Source organism: Oxyura jamaicensis, chromosome Z (assembly GCF_011077185.1).
Source record: "Oxyura jamaicensis isolate SHBP4307 breed ruddy duck chromosome Z, BPBGC_Ojam_1.0, whole genome shotgun sequence".
Classification (NCBI taxonomy): domain Eukaryota; kingdom Metazoa; phylum Chordata; class Aves; order Anseriformes; family Anatidae; genus Oxyura; species Oxyura jamaicensis.
Window position 1 is genome coordinate 27335856 of NC_048926.1, and position 21756 is coordinate 27357611.

Sequence of the window (21756 nt, forward strand, 5' to 3'; positions counted from 1 at the left end):
TTTAGCATTTCTGTTTCATAACGTGTAAAGCATACTACAAAAACAATGAACCAACAACTGTTCAGAAAGTGTTTTTATAGAACATACGGTATACTCACTGGTTTATTTAGATGATGTCCTACAGAATCTGCTAGAGTTCCTATAGCATCATAAAGAATGAGCAGGTTTTTGTGCTGGTATTTACTAAATGCGAAGACCAAAGTGTCAAGTATATACGCAAGATAAGGAACAAGCTCTGTACAAGCCTCCTCTTCTAGAGTTGCAAAGGCACTGAGAGAGAAAACAAACCACAAAAGCATACAGGTCAGCCAGTACCTCTAAAAAAAAAACAACAAAACAAAACAAAAACCTCCCACAAAACCAATTCAAAACACTTCATGCTAGCCATTTCTTTTTAAACACAAAATTTTTTGTCCTCAAATTCGTCTCAGGTCTATTTTCAAAGTAGTATTACTAAGGTAACCTCATTCTATTTTGACTGAGCACATAAGGATTCATGTCTCGCACTGTGATGAATAAAATTCAAAAATATTCATGTAAAAACTGTTACATATACACAGGAAGACACTTCTGCCCCCCCCCCCCAACCATTACTGTACAGAAGTTACAATGTATTAACTGAAAATGTAGAAACTATAAAATTGTTTATTTCAGATAAAACCAGCCCCTTATATTTAATACACGCTGCAGCTGCACCTAGAAGCCCCGTTGCTGTACCAGTACAACACCAACACCAGCCTCTACTTGCATCATTTCACTCACTACATAGACAAACAGGTACAGAAAGACAAGGAAAACAAAAGCAAATAAGGGATGATTGACTTTAGCCACCCTTGCTCAAAGCACACATCACAGCATCATTGAACCATCTCAGCTCAAATTGTCAAGTGTGTGTGAACAACAGCATTAAAAGAAGCAGGAGATGCTAATTGAAGAGTAAAGGGGGAAAGAAAAGATACTTGCCTAGCTTTTGCCAACAATATTAATAGCAGCCTGCCCCAGCTCTAAAAAAAGGCATGTATCACCTTATGAAGTGAACAATTCCCTACTGGCCTGTTGCCAAATACAGAAATCCCTTTTCTTAACACAATACAACTGTGAACAGTCTAGGTGGCTAGCATCATTACTTTTAAAATAAGTTACTATATTATTCTGAAGTATTCTTTCAGAAAGGCATTGAATGTGAGCATGAAAATGTGTTTCAATAAAATCTTTCTGGGTACCCCCAACCATAGGAGCAGTTTCTCAATATCACAGCAATGGAAATTAGCTGCAATGATGTGTAAGTTAGTGATGAAAACATACCGTATCCTGTGAGCAATCTGAAATATTATAGACAATGACCAGTGCAGCTCTCCACTGTATGGATGCAGTTTTTAGCTCCTCTCCCAGGAAAAATCATCGTATCACTATTTATAAAGGTACTAAGTACATTTTGACCCATAACAACTCTACGTTTTACTTAAAGTGGAACGTCCAGACTACTTATTTTAACTGCAACAATATTTTTCATGAGTCACTGCTGTAAAGAGAGCATTTCAAAGTATGCTACAAAATTAATACTGAATGAACTTAAAAAACAAACAAACAAAAAAACTAAACAATTAGGTGTTTCATTATTTTTTTAATATTTCCATTTTATCTCTACAAACAGTAGAGATACTTTTCTCTTTTAGTAGTTTCCACCGCCTATTGCGCATACTCCTTAAGCACTCCATGAGGGTATTCCAACCATCACAACATAGCTACGTTTAACTGCACACATATTTCCGCCATGTTTTGGATAAAGAAAGCACGTACAAAAATGTGTAGTTGTTTTTGTTGGTTTTGATTATTTTTTTAAAATAGATTTTGTATGCAAGTAATTCCTTGGATCTGCAAATGTGTGAAGCGAGCACTCATTTCACCATGTTTCTGTTCTTTCTGGAAGGAACAGAAAGCTATCACTAAGAAAAGACAAGCAGAAGTTAAAGCTGAAGAAATTTGCTAGCCAGTTGTTTGAAAAAGTTTAGAGACAAAAATGATACAGAGCTTAAATATGCAAAACTTACACAGTACATTTCATTAAATTACTCTATTCCAATCTTAGGCAAGAACACCCCTTTAGTGCAAAGCTTAGCACAAGAACTCTGACCTCTGCCTTGAAACACTACTGAAATTTTAAAAATAACAATTGTTTCAAGCATTAAGTGTGCAATCAGATGCAGATCTAATTCTGCTTTATGAAGAAACCTTCTTGGCAGTCTGCTGTGTAAATTCCTGCCCCACACAAACTGACATGTTGTGGGGCAGCACCCTTTACTTGTTGAGCTTCCTGCAGAAGAGGTATACCTATTGCCATTCCATTAACATTCCATCCATTAATAGAGACATTACTTTTGTTTTGTTCTTAAAATATCAGCAGACAAGTGGGAAAAGGGAATCTTATCTCCCAGGATTTCCTTGCAAGAGAAAAAGCAATATTCACTGCAGTTATAATGATAACCCAAATGTTTTGGTAATACCAGGCTAAGTATAAACAACATTATGATAGTTTTCTATTTTCATTAGTATTGACCTTATTCATAAGCATATAAAAGTCTTTCAACAAAACTCTGAATGTTGAGATTGAACAGGTGCCACAAAGATGGGTTCTTTTACTGCTATGTATTTAGTTTGATGATTCATATACTCTGATATCAAACTAGACAAGAAAAATACAAATTAACTTCTAAAATCTTATTAGAACTGTAATTTTTTTGTTCCACACAAAGCTGCACCTACTCGTCTGAAAGAAAGAAAAACAACATCAAGTGCTAAAAATGGGAGTCATGCATTCATCAATAAAAGCATTAAAACGACTTCTAATGACTTCAAATGAAAAAGCAGTGTCATGGACAGTGCTTTTTGGTTAAGCTTAGGCTCACCTGCAGGCAGCTTCTTGTACTCTCTTGTTGCTATCCAGGATACGCTTTAGCAACTCAGTCATTAATGGCTTCAAGTATGTGTCTGGGGGTTGACTAACTACCCAGTGTGCATAGCGACTAAGAGTCCAGCATGTAATGGAGCGCACAAGAGCCTTTTTGTCGGAGAGGCACTGAATAAGGTGAGGGATCAGCTCAGGAAGATATGGAATCATACCCTGCATGCAGCCTGCAAGGAAAAAGATACAGCTACTGCAGTACCGGAATTAACAAAGAATCCCATTTCCTATAAGGGACATATTTTCATTCTCCATCGCATAATAATACATTTTAATATACAAAGCAAGTCTACCTAATTTATGTTAAGTCCCAGAAGGAAACATTACCATAAACAATTAAACCTCCCCAGTGAAATTTTTATTTAACTGCGCTTCTATTTCAGTGCTTCCCCAGTCTCCAGAAATAATGCTTTGGTAGATAGAGTAAAGAAGGAACACCCAAATAAAATGAGTTTATGTGGCTTCAAGGTCCTAAATCAGTCTGCTGACAGTGACCAAAGCAACAAGTAGAGAAAGAATCATTCTTGATAACACATAATCACATCCTTAAAAAGGATTACTTCAGAAATTTTATTTTCTTCATGTTTTCTCCTAATATCACACAAACACTAACCAGCAATAAAAGCTGATCTTTCAAGTCAGCAAGGGCAGTAATTTACTGAGATTTACCAGAGGTATTAACTTTTATTTTGCTTGACTTGAAATCAAAACCAACAAAAAAGTTCCTTAGCAACAAAGCAAAGTTATATTCACTAGGCACTGGGGGGGGGGGGGGGGGGGAAGGTAATTTAGCCTCCCAAACATGAATTAATTTGAAAATGAAAACTTAAAAGAAATAACTACAGTCACCAAATAATGTAGAAAGTAATCACTGAAACCAGAGATCAGTAGAAGACACATACTTCTTTGCACAAGTAAATGTACCTAGAAGTAATCACAGACCTGCTTTAGAATCAGTCAAAAGTTTGGCAAGCTGATATGCATTATTTGCCTTACCTTCAGCAATTGCTCCAAGAACAAGGATACCAGATTCTTTAACTACCCATTCAGGATGGAAGAGCAATTCCTTCAAAAGAGGCAAGATGTGTGGCAGAAGTTCATCACGGAATACATTGGCCAGGACATCTAGAGCAGCAGCAGAACATTTCCCTGAAGGGAATTAATAGAGTTAATCCCAGTTGCAGTTAGGCAGTATAATCCTCATTTTAACTTTCAGCTGCCAATGGAGTTTCAGGGCATTAGAAAGGATACTTCTATTTTGTTCCAGTCACTGATCCACTTTGCTCTGGTGTAGAGGTACAGCTCCTAGAAATCCAGTTCTGCAGCTCTTAAATACCAACTAAAATATATGCTCTGCAGGTATTAACTCACTGACAGGAACCACACCATTCTATTGCAACACTATATACACGATGTAATTTCAGGATGGCACAACACCAAGGAAGAGAAAAGGTCTGTGATATGAATGCAACAGACTTGAGAAACTAAGGAGAAATGGCCTAAAAATAAACAAAAATCAGTATTTGATTCAAAAGAATTCAGCCATGATCCATGTCTCAAGGAAAAATCATCAGCCTACAGACTGAAAGGAATCTGCAGGCCCATGTTCTGAGCATATACCACACTCCTATTTTTTGATGCACTAAACAGGAACAACTTGAAATTAGTTTGAAAGTTTTATTTCTACAAATGAAGGGTTAAAAAGCTCATAAAAGAGAAATCAGAAACAATTTCAAAGCACGATTCAGAAATCCTTACTCTAGTTTTCTGCTGTAGTGTTGTCATGCCTAGAAAAAAAACACTAAGGCTGTTTTATGAAGAATGTGTGTATTACAGAATTTATGCTGTACTGTTTTGCTTATTGCGATCTCAGCTCCTTCTTAACCTGTAAGAAAAGTTCTAATTGGAATATACTAGACAGGTATCAGGCAAAACATTCATAACAGATCTAACATGAAAAAATCCTAAACTAGACCTAAACTGCTAGTGAGCCCAGATAGGATACAGCTAAGTTTCAGCTGGGAGGTAGCAACTACTGGAAACAGATGAAACTTCCTGCTCTGCTCCTAGATGACTTCCAAAACATTAGCATGAAACAAAGAAGAGCCTTCAACTTAGAGAAGATCTCAACTGAAAATCAATACTAAACAGCGCAAACTCCCAAAGATGAGTACCTGCACCTACCAGCTAAGACTGTTTCAGCTTTCTACTAAAGGAAAAAGGATTGCTCCCCTGATTAGTTAACAGATACCATTAGTAAGCAATACTGCTAATAGTCAGGTTGCACTGATGATTCCTCTGTTTGAATTCAAAGTCAAATATAGAACACTGATAAGGAATAGGGGACACAATTCAGAACTTCAGATAACCCAAATTCTCTCAAGATGACATATGTCAGTATGTACAGGTTTATGGCTCCATGTGCCGTATTCACAACAAAAAATAAGCTTACAGATAGTCTAAATATCATCTGAAAGAGCCACCCCAGGAAAAAAATACAACATCCCTCCTTTCTGAACCACAGGATTTTTTTTTCCTGATCAGAAATAAAGCCTCTGTATTCTTATAAACAAAGTCTTCTTTTTACTGTGGTTCTTGTATTATGCAAGTAACTGTATTTTAAAAATGTTTTACACATCACTTTGACGTACTTAAATTCCAGTCAGAAATAGTATCATCATCATCAAGTTCATCATCGTCATCATCATCATCCTCAATACCATCCTCTTCATGCTGCTGAGCCACAGTCCGTGAACGATGAAAACGAGGTCTAATGTCCTGTTCACTATCTGGAATAGCTTCATCTTCTTCAACATCCCCCTGTCATCAAAATGCTTTCATTAGTGCCATTATATTATTCAAGGAATTTAGGAATGTAGTGTATATCATTCCAATTAACTGCTCAGAAGCTAACCAGATATTTCTACAGAATAAAAGAATTTGGTGCTCACCTTCAGCAAAATAATATCTATCTCTGAATATTTCATACCATTCACCAGCACAGGTATCAACCTACAAAGAAATATTGATACATGTCAAAATAACACATATTAAGCAAGACAAATTTCACTAACTCAGGCCACAGTTTTGTTTGTAACCCTTCCCTAAATTAAAAAAAAAAAAATCCCCCCAAACCAACAGCCTGATAACAAAAGCTAGAACAAATACAAGTTGCATTTCATGATGCTAATCAGTACTTGTAATCAGAAATAGTGTTATTTTAAAATAACAAGCTTGCTAACTAGAGGTAGCCAGATGGCACAACAGTTTTACCTTTCTGTCATATGATTAAACTTTTTCTGACACACCTTTCACAAATTAAATCTAAAACTTTTCAGTAAGTACTTGATAAATAAGTACTAAGTTGGCTCTCACCAACAGCACATGCGAATTTATGTACTCATTCATGTCTGAGGACCCTACCTCATTATTCCTAGAAGATAGAAGTCTAACTACATTAAGTTCTCCTAACATATAAGAAACCATGTATTACAAGATAAATCAAGCTATTAATGAAATCATCATGGACTGAACCAGCACCAGTGACAGACTGAAACTGAGAAGTATTCTTCTTCAGTGTTTCAATCTTAAGTCTCTCCGACTGCTTATGAAAGTAAGTTTAACTGAACTTTATATATTTCAATTGCTTCACATCTAAAATGATAATTTCTACTGAAAAGAATGCATGTCTTCTCTCCACATCTCATCTGGAAAAACAGACAGAACTACTGTAGTACTTTCAAAACCTGGCATGGGTGCATTAAGTTATTTTTTTTTTGATGTGAACACTAAAGATTTTGTTAATTAGCACATAAGACTTTACTTTAAAATTAGTTAGGAAAAAAGTTACAATCAATGTTATGGACATGGAGACATTTAAGTCTCAGATGTGGATATTCGCTCCCTTTCAGCCTAAGTGATCATGTAATTTTATTTACTTAATTATAAAGATAATATTTGGCATGACTACACAGCATTGGCATGAATACGCAGGATTGGCATGAATACGCAGGATTACACTGCGACCCCCATATTAGCAGTTGTCTAGGCTACTTGTTAGTGTATGCCATGGTACACCAGGTATTAGACAACGTCACGTGGAAATGTTTGTTTCAGCTTTAACACACAACAGTGCATCTTAGCATCCACCTGATGTTTAACAAATTTAACTTTATAGTGACCACAGTACACAGAAGCACCACAGTTACAGATTGCATCTAAAACTAATAGGGTCTGAAACATACAAGTTTCTTCAATGAACTCTGTGCCACAAACATTTTTACTCTGCACAATAACTAGCTATGGGAAAATTCTTCTAAGCATGCTGTAGGATAGATTACGTCTTTATAAGAATAACTAGGAAGAGTCAATTGAAGTTTCAAGATGACTGTTTCAAAAACAAGTTGTAAATACTTATACTTACTTAGTAAGATGCCGGCATAAGACATCCTTACAAATGGGTTGTTCAGCCAAAGTCAGCCAAAACTCACAAGCCTCCAAAGCCACATTTTCATCATGGTCCTGGGTCCTTTGAAGCATGTACTACATGATACAGAAAGAAATTACTTGTATTAGTTCTAAGTGATAAGAAGCTATTAATATTGCAAACTGTGTTCACAAATACTGCATATGGCACCACAGTAATATTGTTTCTTTGTGGGGAGGGGAAGAGAGTTAAGAGACTACATATGGCTAGAGAATTTGAGAATAAATTGACAATAAAATGAGACTTCTTTGTTAATCCTGGATGATTCACACTCTACTTTTCTTCATAGTTTAAGAAAGAACATTATCACCAAGAAACTATGGACAGAGACTAAAGATAATAACAGTTTCCTTTGATTTTTTTTTAACTGATCCCTCTTCACTTTTGAATAAAGAAGTACAACTACACAATTTAAAATATTTTTTAATCCCAGTGCCATAATGAGCTTCCAAAAATTGATTATGAGACAATCTAAATAAGTAGAACCCCTAATAGGAAAACAAACAAAAAAAACCCTCACTTTCAAGCCTGAATAGTAATTCATAGATTATCAAATCTGTAAATCTTTTTAATCCCCCTTCAATAAAAAATAATCAAATGCCTGCATAACTAGAAAATGCAAGTTTACCATTACTGCATCAGTTTCTTACAGACAGCTGCCAGAACAAAGGGAAGATGCACACAACAACCAAAAAGTAATTTCTTAGGCATGAGTATTTATCTGCTTGCAGGTAGGAGGGCTCTGCAGAGGGGCCTGGATAGGCTGGATCAATGGGCCACATCCAAATGTATGGCATTCAACAGGGCTAAATGCTGGGTGCTCTAGTTGGGTCATAACAACCTCATGCAGAAGTCTAAGCTTGAGGAAGAGTGGCCGAAAAATCTCCTGGCAGAAAAAGGTCCTTGGGGCGCTGGCTGACAACCCTCTGCACACGAGCCAACAGTGTGGCAGGGTGGTCAAGAAGACCAATGGCATCCTGGCCTACATCAGAAACCGTGTCCAGCAGGGTCAGGGAAATGATTGTCCCCCTGAACGTGGCTCTGGTGAGGCTGCACCTTGAGCGCTGTGTTCAGTTTTGGGCCCCTCACTACAAAAAAGACACTGAGGTGCTGGAACATGTTCAGAGGAGAGCAACATGGCTGGTGAAGGGACTAGAAAACAAGACACATAAGGCATGGCTGAAGGAACTGGGTTTGTTTAGTCCGGAGAAGAGGAGGCTGAGGGGAGACCACATTGCTCTCTACAACTGCCTTATATGAAGTTGTAGAAAGGTGGGTACCAGCCTCTTTTCTCAGATGAAACGTGACAGGTCACAAGGAAATGGCCTCAGGTTGCACTAGGAAAGGCTTAGATTGCCCACCAGGAAGGATTTCTTCATGGAAAGACACGTTAGACATTGGAACATGCCGCCCGGGGTAGTGGTGGAGTTCCCCCCCCCTCCCTCCCTAGAGGTATTTGAGAGTGGTACGTGTGGATGTGGTGCTTACGGACATGTTTTAGTAGTGGCCTTGGTAGTTTTTATGTGGATGGTTGGAATTGATGATCTTGAAGTTCTTTTCCAAGCTAAATGATTCTATAATTCTACTCATTTTAGAAGCCACACAGAAACTCTTGCAGCTACCTCTCCTCACACATGGATTTAAAAGAAGCAAAAGAAACCCTTCAGTGATTTCAGAATACCATTTTCTCCCGCCTTGAAATATAAACCTCTTTTTTATCCTTATGCATTTCAAGGATGCACAATTTTCCACAGACACACCCCTTTCTACAGAATTACTGTAAGCTTTTCCTAAGGGTTTGCTAGTGTGACGAAGAACTAACAGTAACAGAAATACCACTCTATTCTGAGTTATCATCAAATTATAGCTTGGAAAAGATGAAAAAAACCCTACTACTACAAGCAAGGGTTCTTTAGTGCAACTGAAATTTGCACTAATTTAGGATTTTCCCCTGGAGACCTTAAAAATCCACTATTTTGTTCCATTCAGTCATTTGTCAAGAAAATGAAAAAAGTAATGAGTAGTAATCTGTTTGAAGGCACTCCTCACACTGTCATTTCATCTTTAAGTACACATCATATATATATACTATAGCTTGCCACTTACATGTGTATGTATGTATTCTAACATGCTGCTTAAAGTTAAATAATCGTTGATTAAAAAAGCTACTTACACTCAGTGGTATAAGATAATTATATACACAGCCTAGAAATCATAGTAAGAACAGCGATTCTAGTAACAAAGCAAAACGTGGGGAGGGTACCTGAAGGTTTTGTTTAATATTATCATGCTACATTTCAACAAGCACTTTTAACGGTAAGCTATACAAATCTGACTATAGGCAATGGAAATAGTTGCTTCATAACTGCAAATTACAAAACAGTGCAGGAAGATTATTCAATATAGTTTTGCGTACTTTATAACATAAAACAGCATTATGACAATCTTGTTAAGCCAAACTGTCAAGAAAAGAATGGCAGAATACACAAAGCGTTAAGAGCACATCCTTTGAGAAGTAACAGAGACATCTTTATCTGAAGAAAGCAACAGGATGCACAACATCTTATGACTTATGACAAACTGAGTTTCTGTGTTATCACTTCATATCATCCATACACTATTCATTCATCACAAGCAATCTCATTATGCATTGTATGATAAAAAGTCAGGATTTCAACTGAGGGAGAACTTATGATCAACATGTTTGGATAAATACTGGCTGTGAACATCGAAGCGTATTCTTATAATGGAGAACTGTTTGGTCTACTCTTGACATACCCTGTAAATAAGTTTTCAGACAAAAACAAAAATGAAAAACCAAAACCAACGCATCTGCATCTGCTCACCTGTAAGTACACATTCAGAAAGCCCACTGAAACCCACACTCAGCTATTCCTTTATGCTTCAGTAACTTGGTATGCAAGTTATTACTAAACTTGTAAGCTTCAAAAGCACAATACTGGGCAGGATGACCTGTCTTTGGATCATTAACATTCTTAATCATTTTAAAATAGATTCTGCATTAGCATGAAAAACAGCACGTGGATGCATGTTTTATCTCTTTTTTAAGACTCCCTGGACTTACACAGAGTAGCCACCACCAGCAGCTTGGAGGTGGTCAAGCTTCAGAGGGCAAAACCTACTCATATGAATACTAAACGATAGTTGCAGTTCAGGGCATACCAAGATGTATGCAGAACTGTGGAAAACGTAACTATACATGGTAGCGCCAGAACTGAGAAAAGTCTAGACTTCATTATAGAATAGAAACTCATGACAACTGCCTTTTGCAGAGAGGAATCTATTAAGTTTCCCCAATAACAAAATATCAAGTATAATGAGAATATAAACTTGGATCTTCTGGCTAGTGACACTATTTCTACCTGCAAAGGCCCAAATCTTAGGAGGGTGAAGAGCAAGACAATACTGCTACCATCACCACATCTTTCTAGTCAAAAAGCTCTAAGCCAGACAAAAAAATCTCAAGAACCAATAATCTTTGCTTGTCCTACACTACATGAGAACACATCTTGTAATGGTAGTATGGAATTCCAGATAACAAACAGAATGACTAGACACCACACCTAGTCTGTCAGCTGTTTCATTGATCCTTATTGGAAGCAGGTGTACAAGAAAAAAATTTACATTGTCTTGACCTAGCCATGTTGGAATATGACACTGGGTTGTGACTCACTGTTCACTGAAATCTGGCTGACCAACCTTAGCTATATTTTAAGTCTGGCAAGCAGTGTACGTAAAGGCTACCTGGAAACTGCCGATATTTCCTGGAATTGTGGAAATTACTCAATTCAAACAGCTGAGTGGGGGAGCGGAGGGGAAGAAGCTTACTAGTGCAGACTTGCTTGCCATTTGACTAATCTACAATGATAAAGGAACTATCAAACAGCATTAACCCCTACAACCTAATGCAATGGGACGCAACTTTGTTAGCAGCCCAAATAGCATCTCAGCTACGTAACAAAACATGCGTTATCCTATGATCAACACATGAATAAAAAAGTTACAGTTTCAATGCATAAACTGTAGCAGTATCAGTACTGGAACTAAGATTTTCAACATGATCTTGTAACATCAGTTGTTCCTGATGAGCAGATAGAACCTCCTGTGTTCTAGTTTCTGTCCATTGCCTCTTGTCCTGTCACTGGGCACCACTAGAAAGAGCCTGGCTCTGTCTTCTTTGCACGCACCCTTCAGGTATTTGTCCATATTCCCACTGAGCCTTTTCCCTTCCCTAGGCTGAACAGTCCCAGATCTATCAGCCTTTCTTTGTAAGTGAAGGGACTGGAGCACTTCTCCATCTCTGTGGCCTTTTGCTAGACTCTCTCAAGTATGTCCATGTCTCTCTTGTGCCTGAGGAGCTGAGAATGAGACACAGTACTTGAGGTGCAGCCTCACCAGTGCTGAGCAGAGGGGAAAGCTCACCTCCCTTGACATGCTGACAATAATTTTAGCTAATGCAGCTAAGAATACTGTTAGGCCTCCTAGTGGTAAGTGTATATTGCTAATTCATGTTCAAGTCAGCGTAGACCAGGACTTCCAGGTCCTTTTCTGCAGAGCTGCTTTTCCACCTGGGTGGCCCCCAGCATGTACTTGTGCATGGAGTTCTTCCAACCCAGGTGCAGGACTTGGGATTTCTCCATTATGAACTTCGCCAGCCCACCTTTTCAGTCCTTCTGTATGGCAGCATGACCCTATTGTGAGTCAGCCACTTCTCCCAGTTTCGTGTCATCAACGATTTTACCGAGGGTGCACTCTACCCCATTGTCTAGATCGTTAATGAAGATGTTAGACAGGACTGGGCCCAGTATTGATGCCCTAGGGTACTCTTCTCATTACTGGACTCTGAGCAGACTTTGCACCACTGACCATTAACCTATGGGTCCAACGTTTCAGCCTGCTTTTAACCCACCTCACTGTCTGCTCAACCAGCCTATACTTCAACATCTTATGTGGGGACAGTTTCAAAGGCCTTACTGAAGTCCAGGAAGACTATCTACTGCTGCCTCATGCATCACGCTGGCCATTTCGCTATATAAGTTTATCAGGCTGGTAAAGCACGAATTCCCCTTGGTGAATCCATGCTGACTGTCCTGATGATTTTCTTCTGTCCTTCACATGCCTGGAAATTGTTTCCAAGATTACCTGTTTCATCACCTCCCCAGTGAAAAGCATTCCCTGGGAATGCTTTCTATTTGTTATTTCCGCAACCCCAAATTGGTTTCATCATACAGTGAAGGAAATGAGACTCACCTCAACTATACTAATCATATGAGGAAGAAGGCGATCCATTCGAACTTCCAGCAACATTACCAGAGCGCGGCAAACATTTTTGCGTACTTCAGGCTCCTCATCAGTAGCCAGCGCAAAGAGATTCTGTTGGAAATTAATACCAGTTAAAATCTTAATTTACCTAGTTCATCTTGCATTTAAATTTATGTTACTAGCAATGTAAAGTATCAAAATATGCAATTGTGTTACCTTCCTCACACCTCAGAATACCGTATTACATCTTACAGATACTTGATTTAGCAAATAGTATTTTCAGATTCTCCATGTGCATAGTACACATGATGAAAACACTTTGCAATGTTAGACCCTGACACAAGAACATTATTCCCTGGCTTATAAATTTTTCCGTAAACATAAACGAAGTTCTAAAGCAATGCTTCAACAGCAGAAAATGAAATACTACAGATAAACTAAAGTACTACCCTTCTTGCTCATGTTCAGTACTAGTATTAAAAAGACACCCATCACCCAGACAGATTAAATGACATGACGATCCCTGTACTGAGCTCTCTCCATCACAGTTAAGTAACAAACTGGTCTCATTACTTTTTACACCTTTATGCAAAAAAAAAAATCCTCTAATTATGAAAAGGAAACACATTTCAAAATACTACTTTTAATGTCAGAGACTGCCTAGACTAATCAACTTGGCACACAAGCATACAAAAACTTCAACGCATAGGGTAAACATAAAGCTAAGAACAGTAAGCCAGAGATAAGTGGCAGTTGTAAAACATTATTCAAAGCTCTTGAAAGAACAGATATTCAATTTGACTTAATCCCCCCTACCACCAAGAATGCATACCCACCTCAATAAAAGAATCTATGTGCATCATAAGAGCTTGCGTTCTGCTGATGATAAACTGATTGACGCATGCAACAGCATGAGATCTAGAACAATCAAAATTTACATTTTTGTGATTTAAAACCTTTTCTGAAACCGTATGTAGGCATCAAAAGCAATCAGAATCAAATCACATTGACCAAAGATCACCTAGAAGCAAGACTGAAAAAAGTCTGTTCATCTACAGTATTGCCAAGAAAAACTAGTAAATCATGTTTTTAAGTACCACCTTATACACCAAAGCAATAAATATGTACAAATCAGAATGTAAAGTAAATAAAAACCAGAGCAGGATATCTGGCAGTCTTGTTCCTAGCAGCATGTAAGGATGTTCTTTTTGAGCGTATTATGATTATTGATCTCCTCCGCTATCAACAATTACATGAAAGTCAACATGGTGAAATTTTAACATGCCTTTCTTCATTTTTAAGTATCCTTTTTTTTTTTCTACTATATTTTTAGTATTTAACAAGACCAACAGGTGTCAACAATACAGTTACAGCTTAGAACAAACATACACTTGCAGTTGGATACATACTGGAAGACTTCTGGTAGAAACATACCACTACTGAAACATCTGTTCTAATCTACTTCATGCAAAGCCACTACTTACAGGTGTTTTTTCATTCCCAGAGATGCAAAAACTAAATTCTGTAAGTAAAGGCAAAAGGCAAAACTACCTTTAAAAGCCTTTCAAGACCCATTCAAGTATTTATACTAATGTAACTCCAAACTTAAATTCTGTTCAGACATTTCTTGGAAACAGTCTCATAAAACATTGCTCAAAAGCTGTCGGACAAACATAAGGCAGTTATTGGCACTACTAATATTCTTCATACTTCAGCACCACGTACTGAAATTAGGCTGCAGCTGAGAAGATAGCTTGCCTTAACCTTGACATTAGTTTAAGAAAATCTCAAAGCCATAAACAGAGTGAAGCAGACAAAGTTAAAGAAACTGTAGAATGTGGTAAGTAAAAATAAAATAAAAATTCCATCTCTCCTAGCTGCAATCAAGCATTAAGCTTATCTTTGCAAAAGTGCAATTTCATGTCGTGTGTACTTGTCTTAGCATGCATCTATTTCAGGTCAGTGAGCTTCTAAATCTTATTTTAATTCTATCATAAGATGGATATACCAACCATAGAAGTGTTACTGGACCTGATGCTCACCAACATGGATGAGCTAATTAAAGAGGTCAACACTGGAGGCAGTCAGGGCTGCAGTGATCATACCCTAGTGGAATTCATGAGGAATATGGGCCTGGCAAAGAGAAAAGTCAGGACCCTGAATTTTAGGAGAGCAAAATTCCAGTTGTTAAAAAAAATATTGTATGAGATTTCCTGGAAAATGTGTCCTTAGGGATAGAGGGACTAACCAGAGCGAGCAGCTCTTTAAGGACACTTTACACAGAATTCAAGAGGTCTCTATTCCCACATGTAGGAAATCAAACAGGGAAGGCAGGAATTTAGTGTGCCTGATCGGTTAAACCTGCTGGTCTAACTGAAGTGTAAGAAAGAAATGCACAGGAAATGGAAGCCAGGGACACATGGCCTGGGATGAGTATAGGAATGGAATCAGGAAAGCCAAGGCACGGTTGGAGCTGGCAAGGCATGCAAAGAATAGTAAGGGATTCTACAGGTACATTAACCAGAAAAAGATGACTAACAAGAATGTACACCCTCTGATAAGCAAAACTGGAGGACCAGTGACAGACACAGAGAAGGCTGAGATTTAAGATTTAATGGATTCAGGGGATCAAGAATTGGCTGGATGGCCACAGCCAAAAGGCCTCCAGCACCTCCAAATAGACCTTACTGCAGCCTTTCAATACTTAAAGAGCGCTTCTAAGAAAGATGCAGAGAGATATTTTATCATGGCCTGTACTGATAGGACAAGGCATAATGGCCTGAAACTGAAAGAGGGTAGATTTAGGTCAGATATGAGAAAGAAATTTTTCACCATGAGGGTGGTGACACATTCTAATAAGTTATCCAAAGCTGTGGATACCCCATCCCTGGAAGTGTACAAGGCCAGGCTGGTCAGGGTTGTGGGAAATCTGATCTAGTGAAAAACACCCCAGATCTTGGGGGGTGTGTGTGTGTGAGAGAGAGAGAGAGAGAAGTTGGACTAGATGATCTTTAAGGTCCCTTCCAACCCAAGCTGTTCTGTGATTCTAGGATAAATCTCTAGTTATACTCTTCCTTTCAATCTTCACCACCTACTAGTGTTGGCAATAAAGAGTTACAGTCCTTAGGCTGCACAAACACAACTTTCAAACAGGAGTACAAGAAATACATTTCACAGAAACATTCAGAATCCCAGTATCCACAAAATTCCTGGAGAATCATTCCCTAGAATGAGGGGCCTCTGGAATTCATCTGGTTCAACCTACTGCACAAGCCAGACACCCAGAGCAGGTTGCCAGGACCATGTTCAAGCTGTGTTCGGCCATCTCCAAGGGAGACTCAACAAACTCTCTGGGCAACCTGTGCCAGTTCTCTATCACAGGCTCTTGTTGATAAATACTAGCAGTAACAAGTTAATTCTTGAATTTTTTTTTTTTTTTTTGCTGTACTTATGTTACTTAGAAGAGATTAATATAGCATTCAAGTGAAAAGATGAACCCATTTAATTTGACCCAGTTGAAAGATAAAAAGCTTTGTAAGTTTCAGGGCAGTTAGAAGAAAGAAGCAGAAACATTCTCCTGAAAGAACTTAGAAATTATCAGCAAATGATTTCTTGACTCTCTCATTGCTGTAGTCATTTCAAAATGAATGAGGCATGCAAGATAGTTTTTTCAAATGATCCTGAACAAGCAAATGGCACAGAGATTCCATGCATCAACAATTTTCATGCTAGTCTGCTGGGTTAATAGATCAACCTCTATTTTTATATATCTTCCAAATCTACAGTCTATAATTTTGCACATCAAAGTGTTCCTTTTGTCATGTTGACTATTATGAAAAATGTAATGTAGTGGTTAGTGGTTAGAACTTAATATACTTTTTTTTTTTTTCAAATCAGACTACTTTAAACAAATCTGCAAGACATCGACCTTGCTGCTCCTTTAAATAATATTTTTAACATAGAACTGTAGTACAAGAAATAAACCTACCTTATTTTTGGACTGCTGTGCTTGAAGAACTGCAAGAATTTAGGGATCATGATATTGAGTGGTCGGTCCAATACATCACTATCTAATATTTCAGCAGAATCTTCACATATCTTCTGAAGAGCACCAAATGCACCCTGTTTAAAACACAAACAAACCATCCAACTGTTCTTTCACATACTGAAGAAAGCTATATGTCAGAACAGGCAATTTCAGCACAATACCACAGTGGTAAGTTAAATGTGGAGTAAAATTAGGCTTTCATTCTGTAATACTTTCATATGTAAGCTCTCAAGCTGGGCAAATAGCTGACAAGTGCTAATTTTAATTTTAGCATGCAATATTAATTTATTTAATTTTCTTTTAAAAAATGCTTAAAAGCTGTTTCTTATTTGAAAAACAACCTGGTGCAAGAGTATCTGATTTTATTTATATATGATTTTATTATAGCGTTAAAACATTACTGTAGATATGATGGTCTATCTGAGTCTCACTTTTAAGTGTTTTTTTCTTTTTGTTGGGAAAACAGCACTGAAACATTATGTTACAGCATGATACCTTGGACCATTGTTCTGTCTCTAAGGATTATTTTATACATAATGCTTCACATACTTACGGAGACAGTATCAAATAACTGAAGTTGTGATCACAGATTTTTATTATTTTTAAATCAGACAATACTTTTTTCTTCCTTTGCTTATAACGCTTAGGCTGGTATTTAATTCTTTTTCTTCACATACGCTGAAGAGAGTTCACTTCACACTAGCCATATATAGCAATGATAGATCACATTTCCAGATGAAGTTACATGAACAATGAACAACTAAAGCATTTAAGAGGATTCAAGGTCAACTTGATAATGCCTCAAGGGTTAGGCACCACTGAGTGGTAACTTAAGGACACTTTGCACCTGAGATGCTACAACTATGCATCTGCAGCCTTATTCTGCTTTTATGCGAAGAAAACGTTCATTTGAATGAACACTGAGAACAAGGAATGAAGATAGAATAGGAAGTACCAAATTTGAGCCACTGTTATTTGAAGAGATTATAAATGAATGTACATATAAACAGAAAATACTATTCATATAAACGGCATCTATAAAGGGACAAAAATAATCAATTTCAGATAATCTATTTCAAAATAACTCTCCTTACCTCACAAGTATTGTAATCCTCAGAATCTAACAAGCTGCAAAGCTTTGGTAAGAGTTCAGGCCAATTCTGCAATTCCCCTTTTGAGGCAATGGTTGTTATCAGAATGCCTAAGTGAATCAGAGGAATGCGGGAAATTAGATTTCATTTTCACATGTTTCACACTCTTTTTCCTCTCCACCCTCCCCCGTCTTCTCAAAGAACAAAGGCATTAAGAAATGGCAAACATAGAGATAGGAAGTACATTTAATTATGAATGATATTTGAAGGGCTTTGAAATGCAAACATTGGTTGTTTCTTGCTCCTACCACGAAGAGCTCAGACATGAGAACTACGGCTGAAAGTAATTCCAGTTAAGGAAATAATAATGTCCAAACACTAAGACAGGTTTGACTGTAAAATTACAAAGCACTGTAAAAATCCTGACCTCCAGTAAACAGAGAATCCACCTTAAATTGGCTCTTACGATACAAAGGCAAGGACAAAGTAAGTGCTTCATAATGGTTGTCATTATTCAGTAAACTTATAACCTAGTAGTCAAGTTGTGAACACACAACCATGTTTATATAAACCAATGTGGAAACATATTAAGAGTGAAAAACCTATTAAGAGCTTTCATACTATGGCAGGTCATCCAGTGACCATCTGTGGAGGTTGGCTGATTCAGGTCCAGCAAACAGACAAGACAGGCCAATGAGTCATTAATTCCATTTCCAGTATACACAGCAATTCCAAGAAAAACAAATCAGAGGCTGCTTAAGAACTAGTAGTGACTTTATACAAGTCAAAATTTAAAAGTTAGCATAATTTACTACTAATACTGGTAGTTATGACTCTACCATCACTGGAAAACAGCCTGGCTCTGTCTTCTTTGCACCCTTCTTGCAGGTACATACAGACTTGGAGATTCCTGGAGCCTCCTCTTCCTTCCCTAGACTGACCAGTCAGTCCCAGCTCTCTCAGCCTTTCCTCAGAGGAGAGGTGCTCCAGTCCCTTCACTATCTTTGTGGCCCTTTGCTGGACTCTCTCCAGTATGCTAATGTCTCTCCTGGCCCTGAGGAATCCAGTACTTGAGGTGTGGCCTCACCAGTGCTGAACAGAAGGAAAGGCTCACCTCCCTTGACCTGCTGGCAATACTTTGGCGAAGGGCACATTGCTGGCTCATGCAATTAAACCGAATTTCACAAAATAGTTTCTGACTTTTGACAGGTTTGATTAAGACCTGAGAGTTAAAGCAGGCCTCTCCTGACCAGCGTTCTAAGCTCCAAGTTTATCAATTGAAACTGAAAATCTTTAAAAGACGGTCTTTGATGTGTAACGAACTTCAAATCACCATTACGAATCTGCTGCTATTTCACTTGGCAAATGTGTAATATAACATTAGCAGCAGCTTGGTGCTATATTAGCCCAACATATGAGAGGGATGTCAGAATTCGTTAAAAACAGTAGTGCAGTTGTCAAGACAGCATCATTTTCTCACTATTTCAATTATATACAACCCTAATTTATAGCACCAACTCTACAAAAAAAAAAAAAAAAAAGTATGAAGTAAAAGCAGCTAAGCTATGCTTCAGTACTTCCATGCCAATAACAGAAGGGGAGTGCTTTTTTTTTTTTTTTTTTTTTTTTTTCTTTTTTTTTTCCAGGTTGTGTTTTGCCTCTGTAGCTCCTAAAAATCTTATTTCTGAACTCCTTAATTCTAAAAAGCCAAACTTAATGACAAAACCACCCCACACAGAACAATCATTAACTTTCATTTCCTTTCTACAGCGAAGCTCTTCAGTCCTGCCACTACTCCTAGTCAAACTATTTTACTTGCTTAAGCTGGACCTGACCAAGGTACAGTCCTGACCAAACCAGAATTCCTTGGAAGTTCTAGGAATAGTCAAACACCTTCTACATAGATGGATTTATTTCCTGGTTAACTTGGTGGGTCCTCAACACATGTGGCAGTCCTTTTTAAATTTGAATCCATATTTTAACATTGTCTTGAGGGTTTTTAAGATCTGTACTATGCTGAATGTAGACGTTTTGCACAGCTACTCATGTTGGGGTTACAAAAAGCATAACACTAAGTGAGGAAATCTTAAGTCACTGTTCTAAAACTGACTCTATTGCTGTGTTCATTCTGTGCGATGACTTCTGACAAGAGAATTTATCAGCTTGCCTCCGTCTTGATCAAAAGGTTTTGGCTTTTGTCTGGTTAGCACCAGATACCAGAGACCACAAAGGAGTGAAGGCTGCATTACTTACTTCCCTGATGGTATTTTGATGCTGCTGTATTTGTTTGTTTTCCTCTCAGAATTACAGAGATCTTAGTTATAGTTGTCCCATTAAATTGATTGTGCTTGAACAGCAAAAAACTACTCATCTCAAAGAGCAGCTCTGACTAGTAAATACCAGCTCATATGCTACTAAGCAGTGTAGGTAGGTAGTAGCACATTTACACTTTGCTGATATCAAGTCACTGGTGGGTATTGGACCAAACTCACTATTAAGACACAAGTCTTTAATTACACAGGAAGGTGCAAAGCATGTGCTAAATAGGAATCCTTACGTATGTATGCTCACAGCTGATCACTTGGTATGCATCTTCAGAGTGTGTACATGACTGAATAATCCCTGCAAGGATCACTTAAAGCTCAATAGTAATTTAACTATTAATCCATGATCTATTTTTACTAGGAGAAATCAAAGAACTGTTTGAAAACAAATAAACAACCCCTACAGAAAAGCAACCACCACCAAACCACGAAACAGCCCTAAGACAGCACTCCAAACGGAGCTAGAATATCTCCTTTAGACAGTTCCATTGTACGCCACTGACAATTCCTCAATTACTATGAACAAATAGTAAGCACAACTTCTAACCTAAAAGTTTCTACTGTTGTTAAGGAAATGAGGCATTAATTAAAATCACAGTAAATCAGCTTCAAAAGTGATGAGACAAAAAAAAAAAAAAAAAAAAAAAAAAAAAGTTGGGCACTTTTCCTCTAGCCAAAATTAAATAATATAGCTGTTTGGGGAAGCAATCCTATAGAGAAGATAAAAACAAAACCAAGAGACTCTAATGGACCAGTAAATGGTAGATTATTTTATGTGCTTGCTGAGCCAACAGGAATCAGTTGATATGAGCTGAATTTCTTCTGAACTGGCACATGTTCTCTTTCTTCCTTTTGTAATCAACTGTATCATTAATGCTTTTTTACTTTTTTTCTAGTTTTTGGAGTGGACAAGGAGAATTACTGCAATGACTGTAGTAATTAAAGGAAATCATAATCTCAAAGAGCAGGTAAAAAAAACCCCTCTGCTTATAAAAATAACAATAATGCACATTTTATGGAAGAGGTGCACTAAAACATAGTTAGGAAATCAGAACTTCATGTGGCAAAAAAAAATAAATAAAAACACTTATAGCTGATGTTCTAATCACCACAATTTATCTACTGTTTTCTAGAAGAGGTGTTTAAAAGCAGAAGCTCATTATGTGAATGTATGTCATACATGGTACAGTAATTATGATTCCCTGAAGGGGTGTGAATGTATGTGCATACATGGGTGGGGAGGGAGGGAAAGAAAGCAGTTACATAAGTATTTAATTGAAGCAAATGGAGTGCTGAAATAGTTCTGAAGTCAGACCATTGTTCCTATTTTCAGGCACAAAAAACAGCAACAAGCTGAGTTTTCGTAGATTCAAGTAAACATTTTAGTTATATTTTAAGAGATGTGAACTGAATTGCTAAATCAACTTAAGAAAACAGGAAGCAAAAATAAGTCCCACTTGCACATTTTCATACTGAACATGACTGTCTGCATTGAAACATTCTGAAGTTGCAACAATTACCAGAAGCAAATAGTTTCAGGAGTTTAGTAACTCTTCAGCCTC

At 37.6% G+C, this 21756-nt stretch overlaps 1 protein-coding gene across 3 annotated transcripts in view; it reads right to left on the reverse strand.

Moving 5' to 3' along the window:
* The window catches only part of TNPO1 (transportin 1), a 61314-nt gene that overhangs the window by 19148 nt on the left and 20410 nt on the right, over positions 1 to 21756 (reverse strand). For all 3 annotated transcript variants that reach the window (XR_004746035.1, XM_035309393.1, XM_035309394.1), the window contains exons 3-12: positions 17874 to 17980; positions 16720 to 16853; positions 13568 to 13649; positions 12720 to 12842; positions 7386 to 7504; positions 5914 to 5974; positions 5614 to 5782; positions 3959 to 4111; positions 2907 to 3132; positions 99 to 270 (exon numbers count right to left, since the gene is read on the reverse strand). Coding sequence is in view for 2 of the 3 variants with exons in the window: in XM_035309393.1 (XP_035165284.1) it covers positions 99 to 270; positions 2907 to 3132; positions 3959 to 4111; positions 5614 to 5782; positions 5914 to 5974; positions 7386 to 7504; positions 12720 to 12842; positions 13568 to 13649; positions 16720 to 16853; positions 17874 to 17980 (1346 nt within the window). In the remaining variant the exon portion in view is untranslated. The remainder of the gene's footprint in view (positions 1 to 98; positions 271 to 2906; positions 3133 to 3958; positions 4112 to 5613; positions 5783 to 5913; positions 5975 to 7385; positions 7505 to 12719; positions 12843 to 13567; positions 13650 to 16719; positions 16854 to 17873; positions 17981 to 21756) is intronic.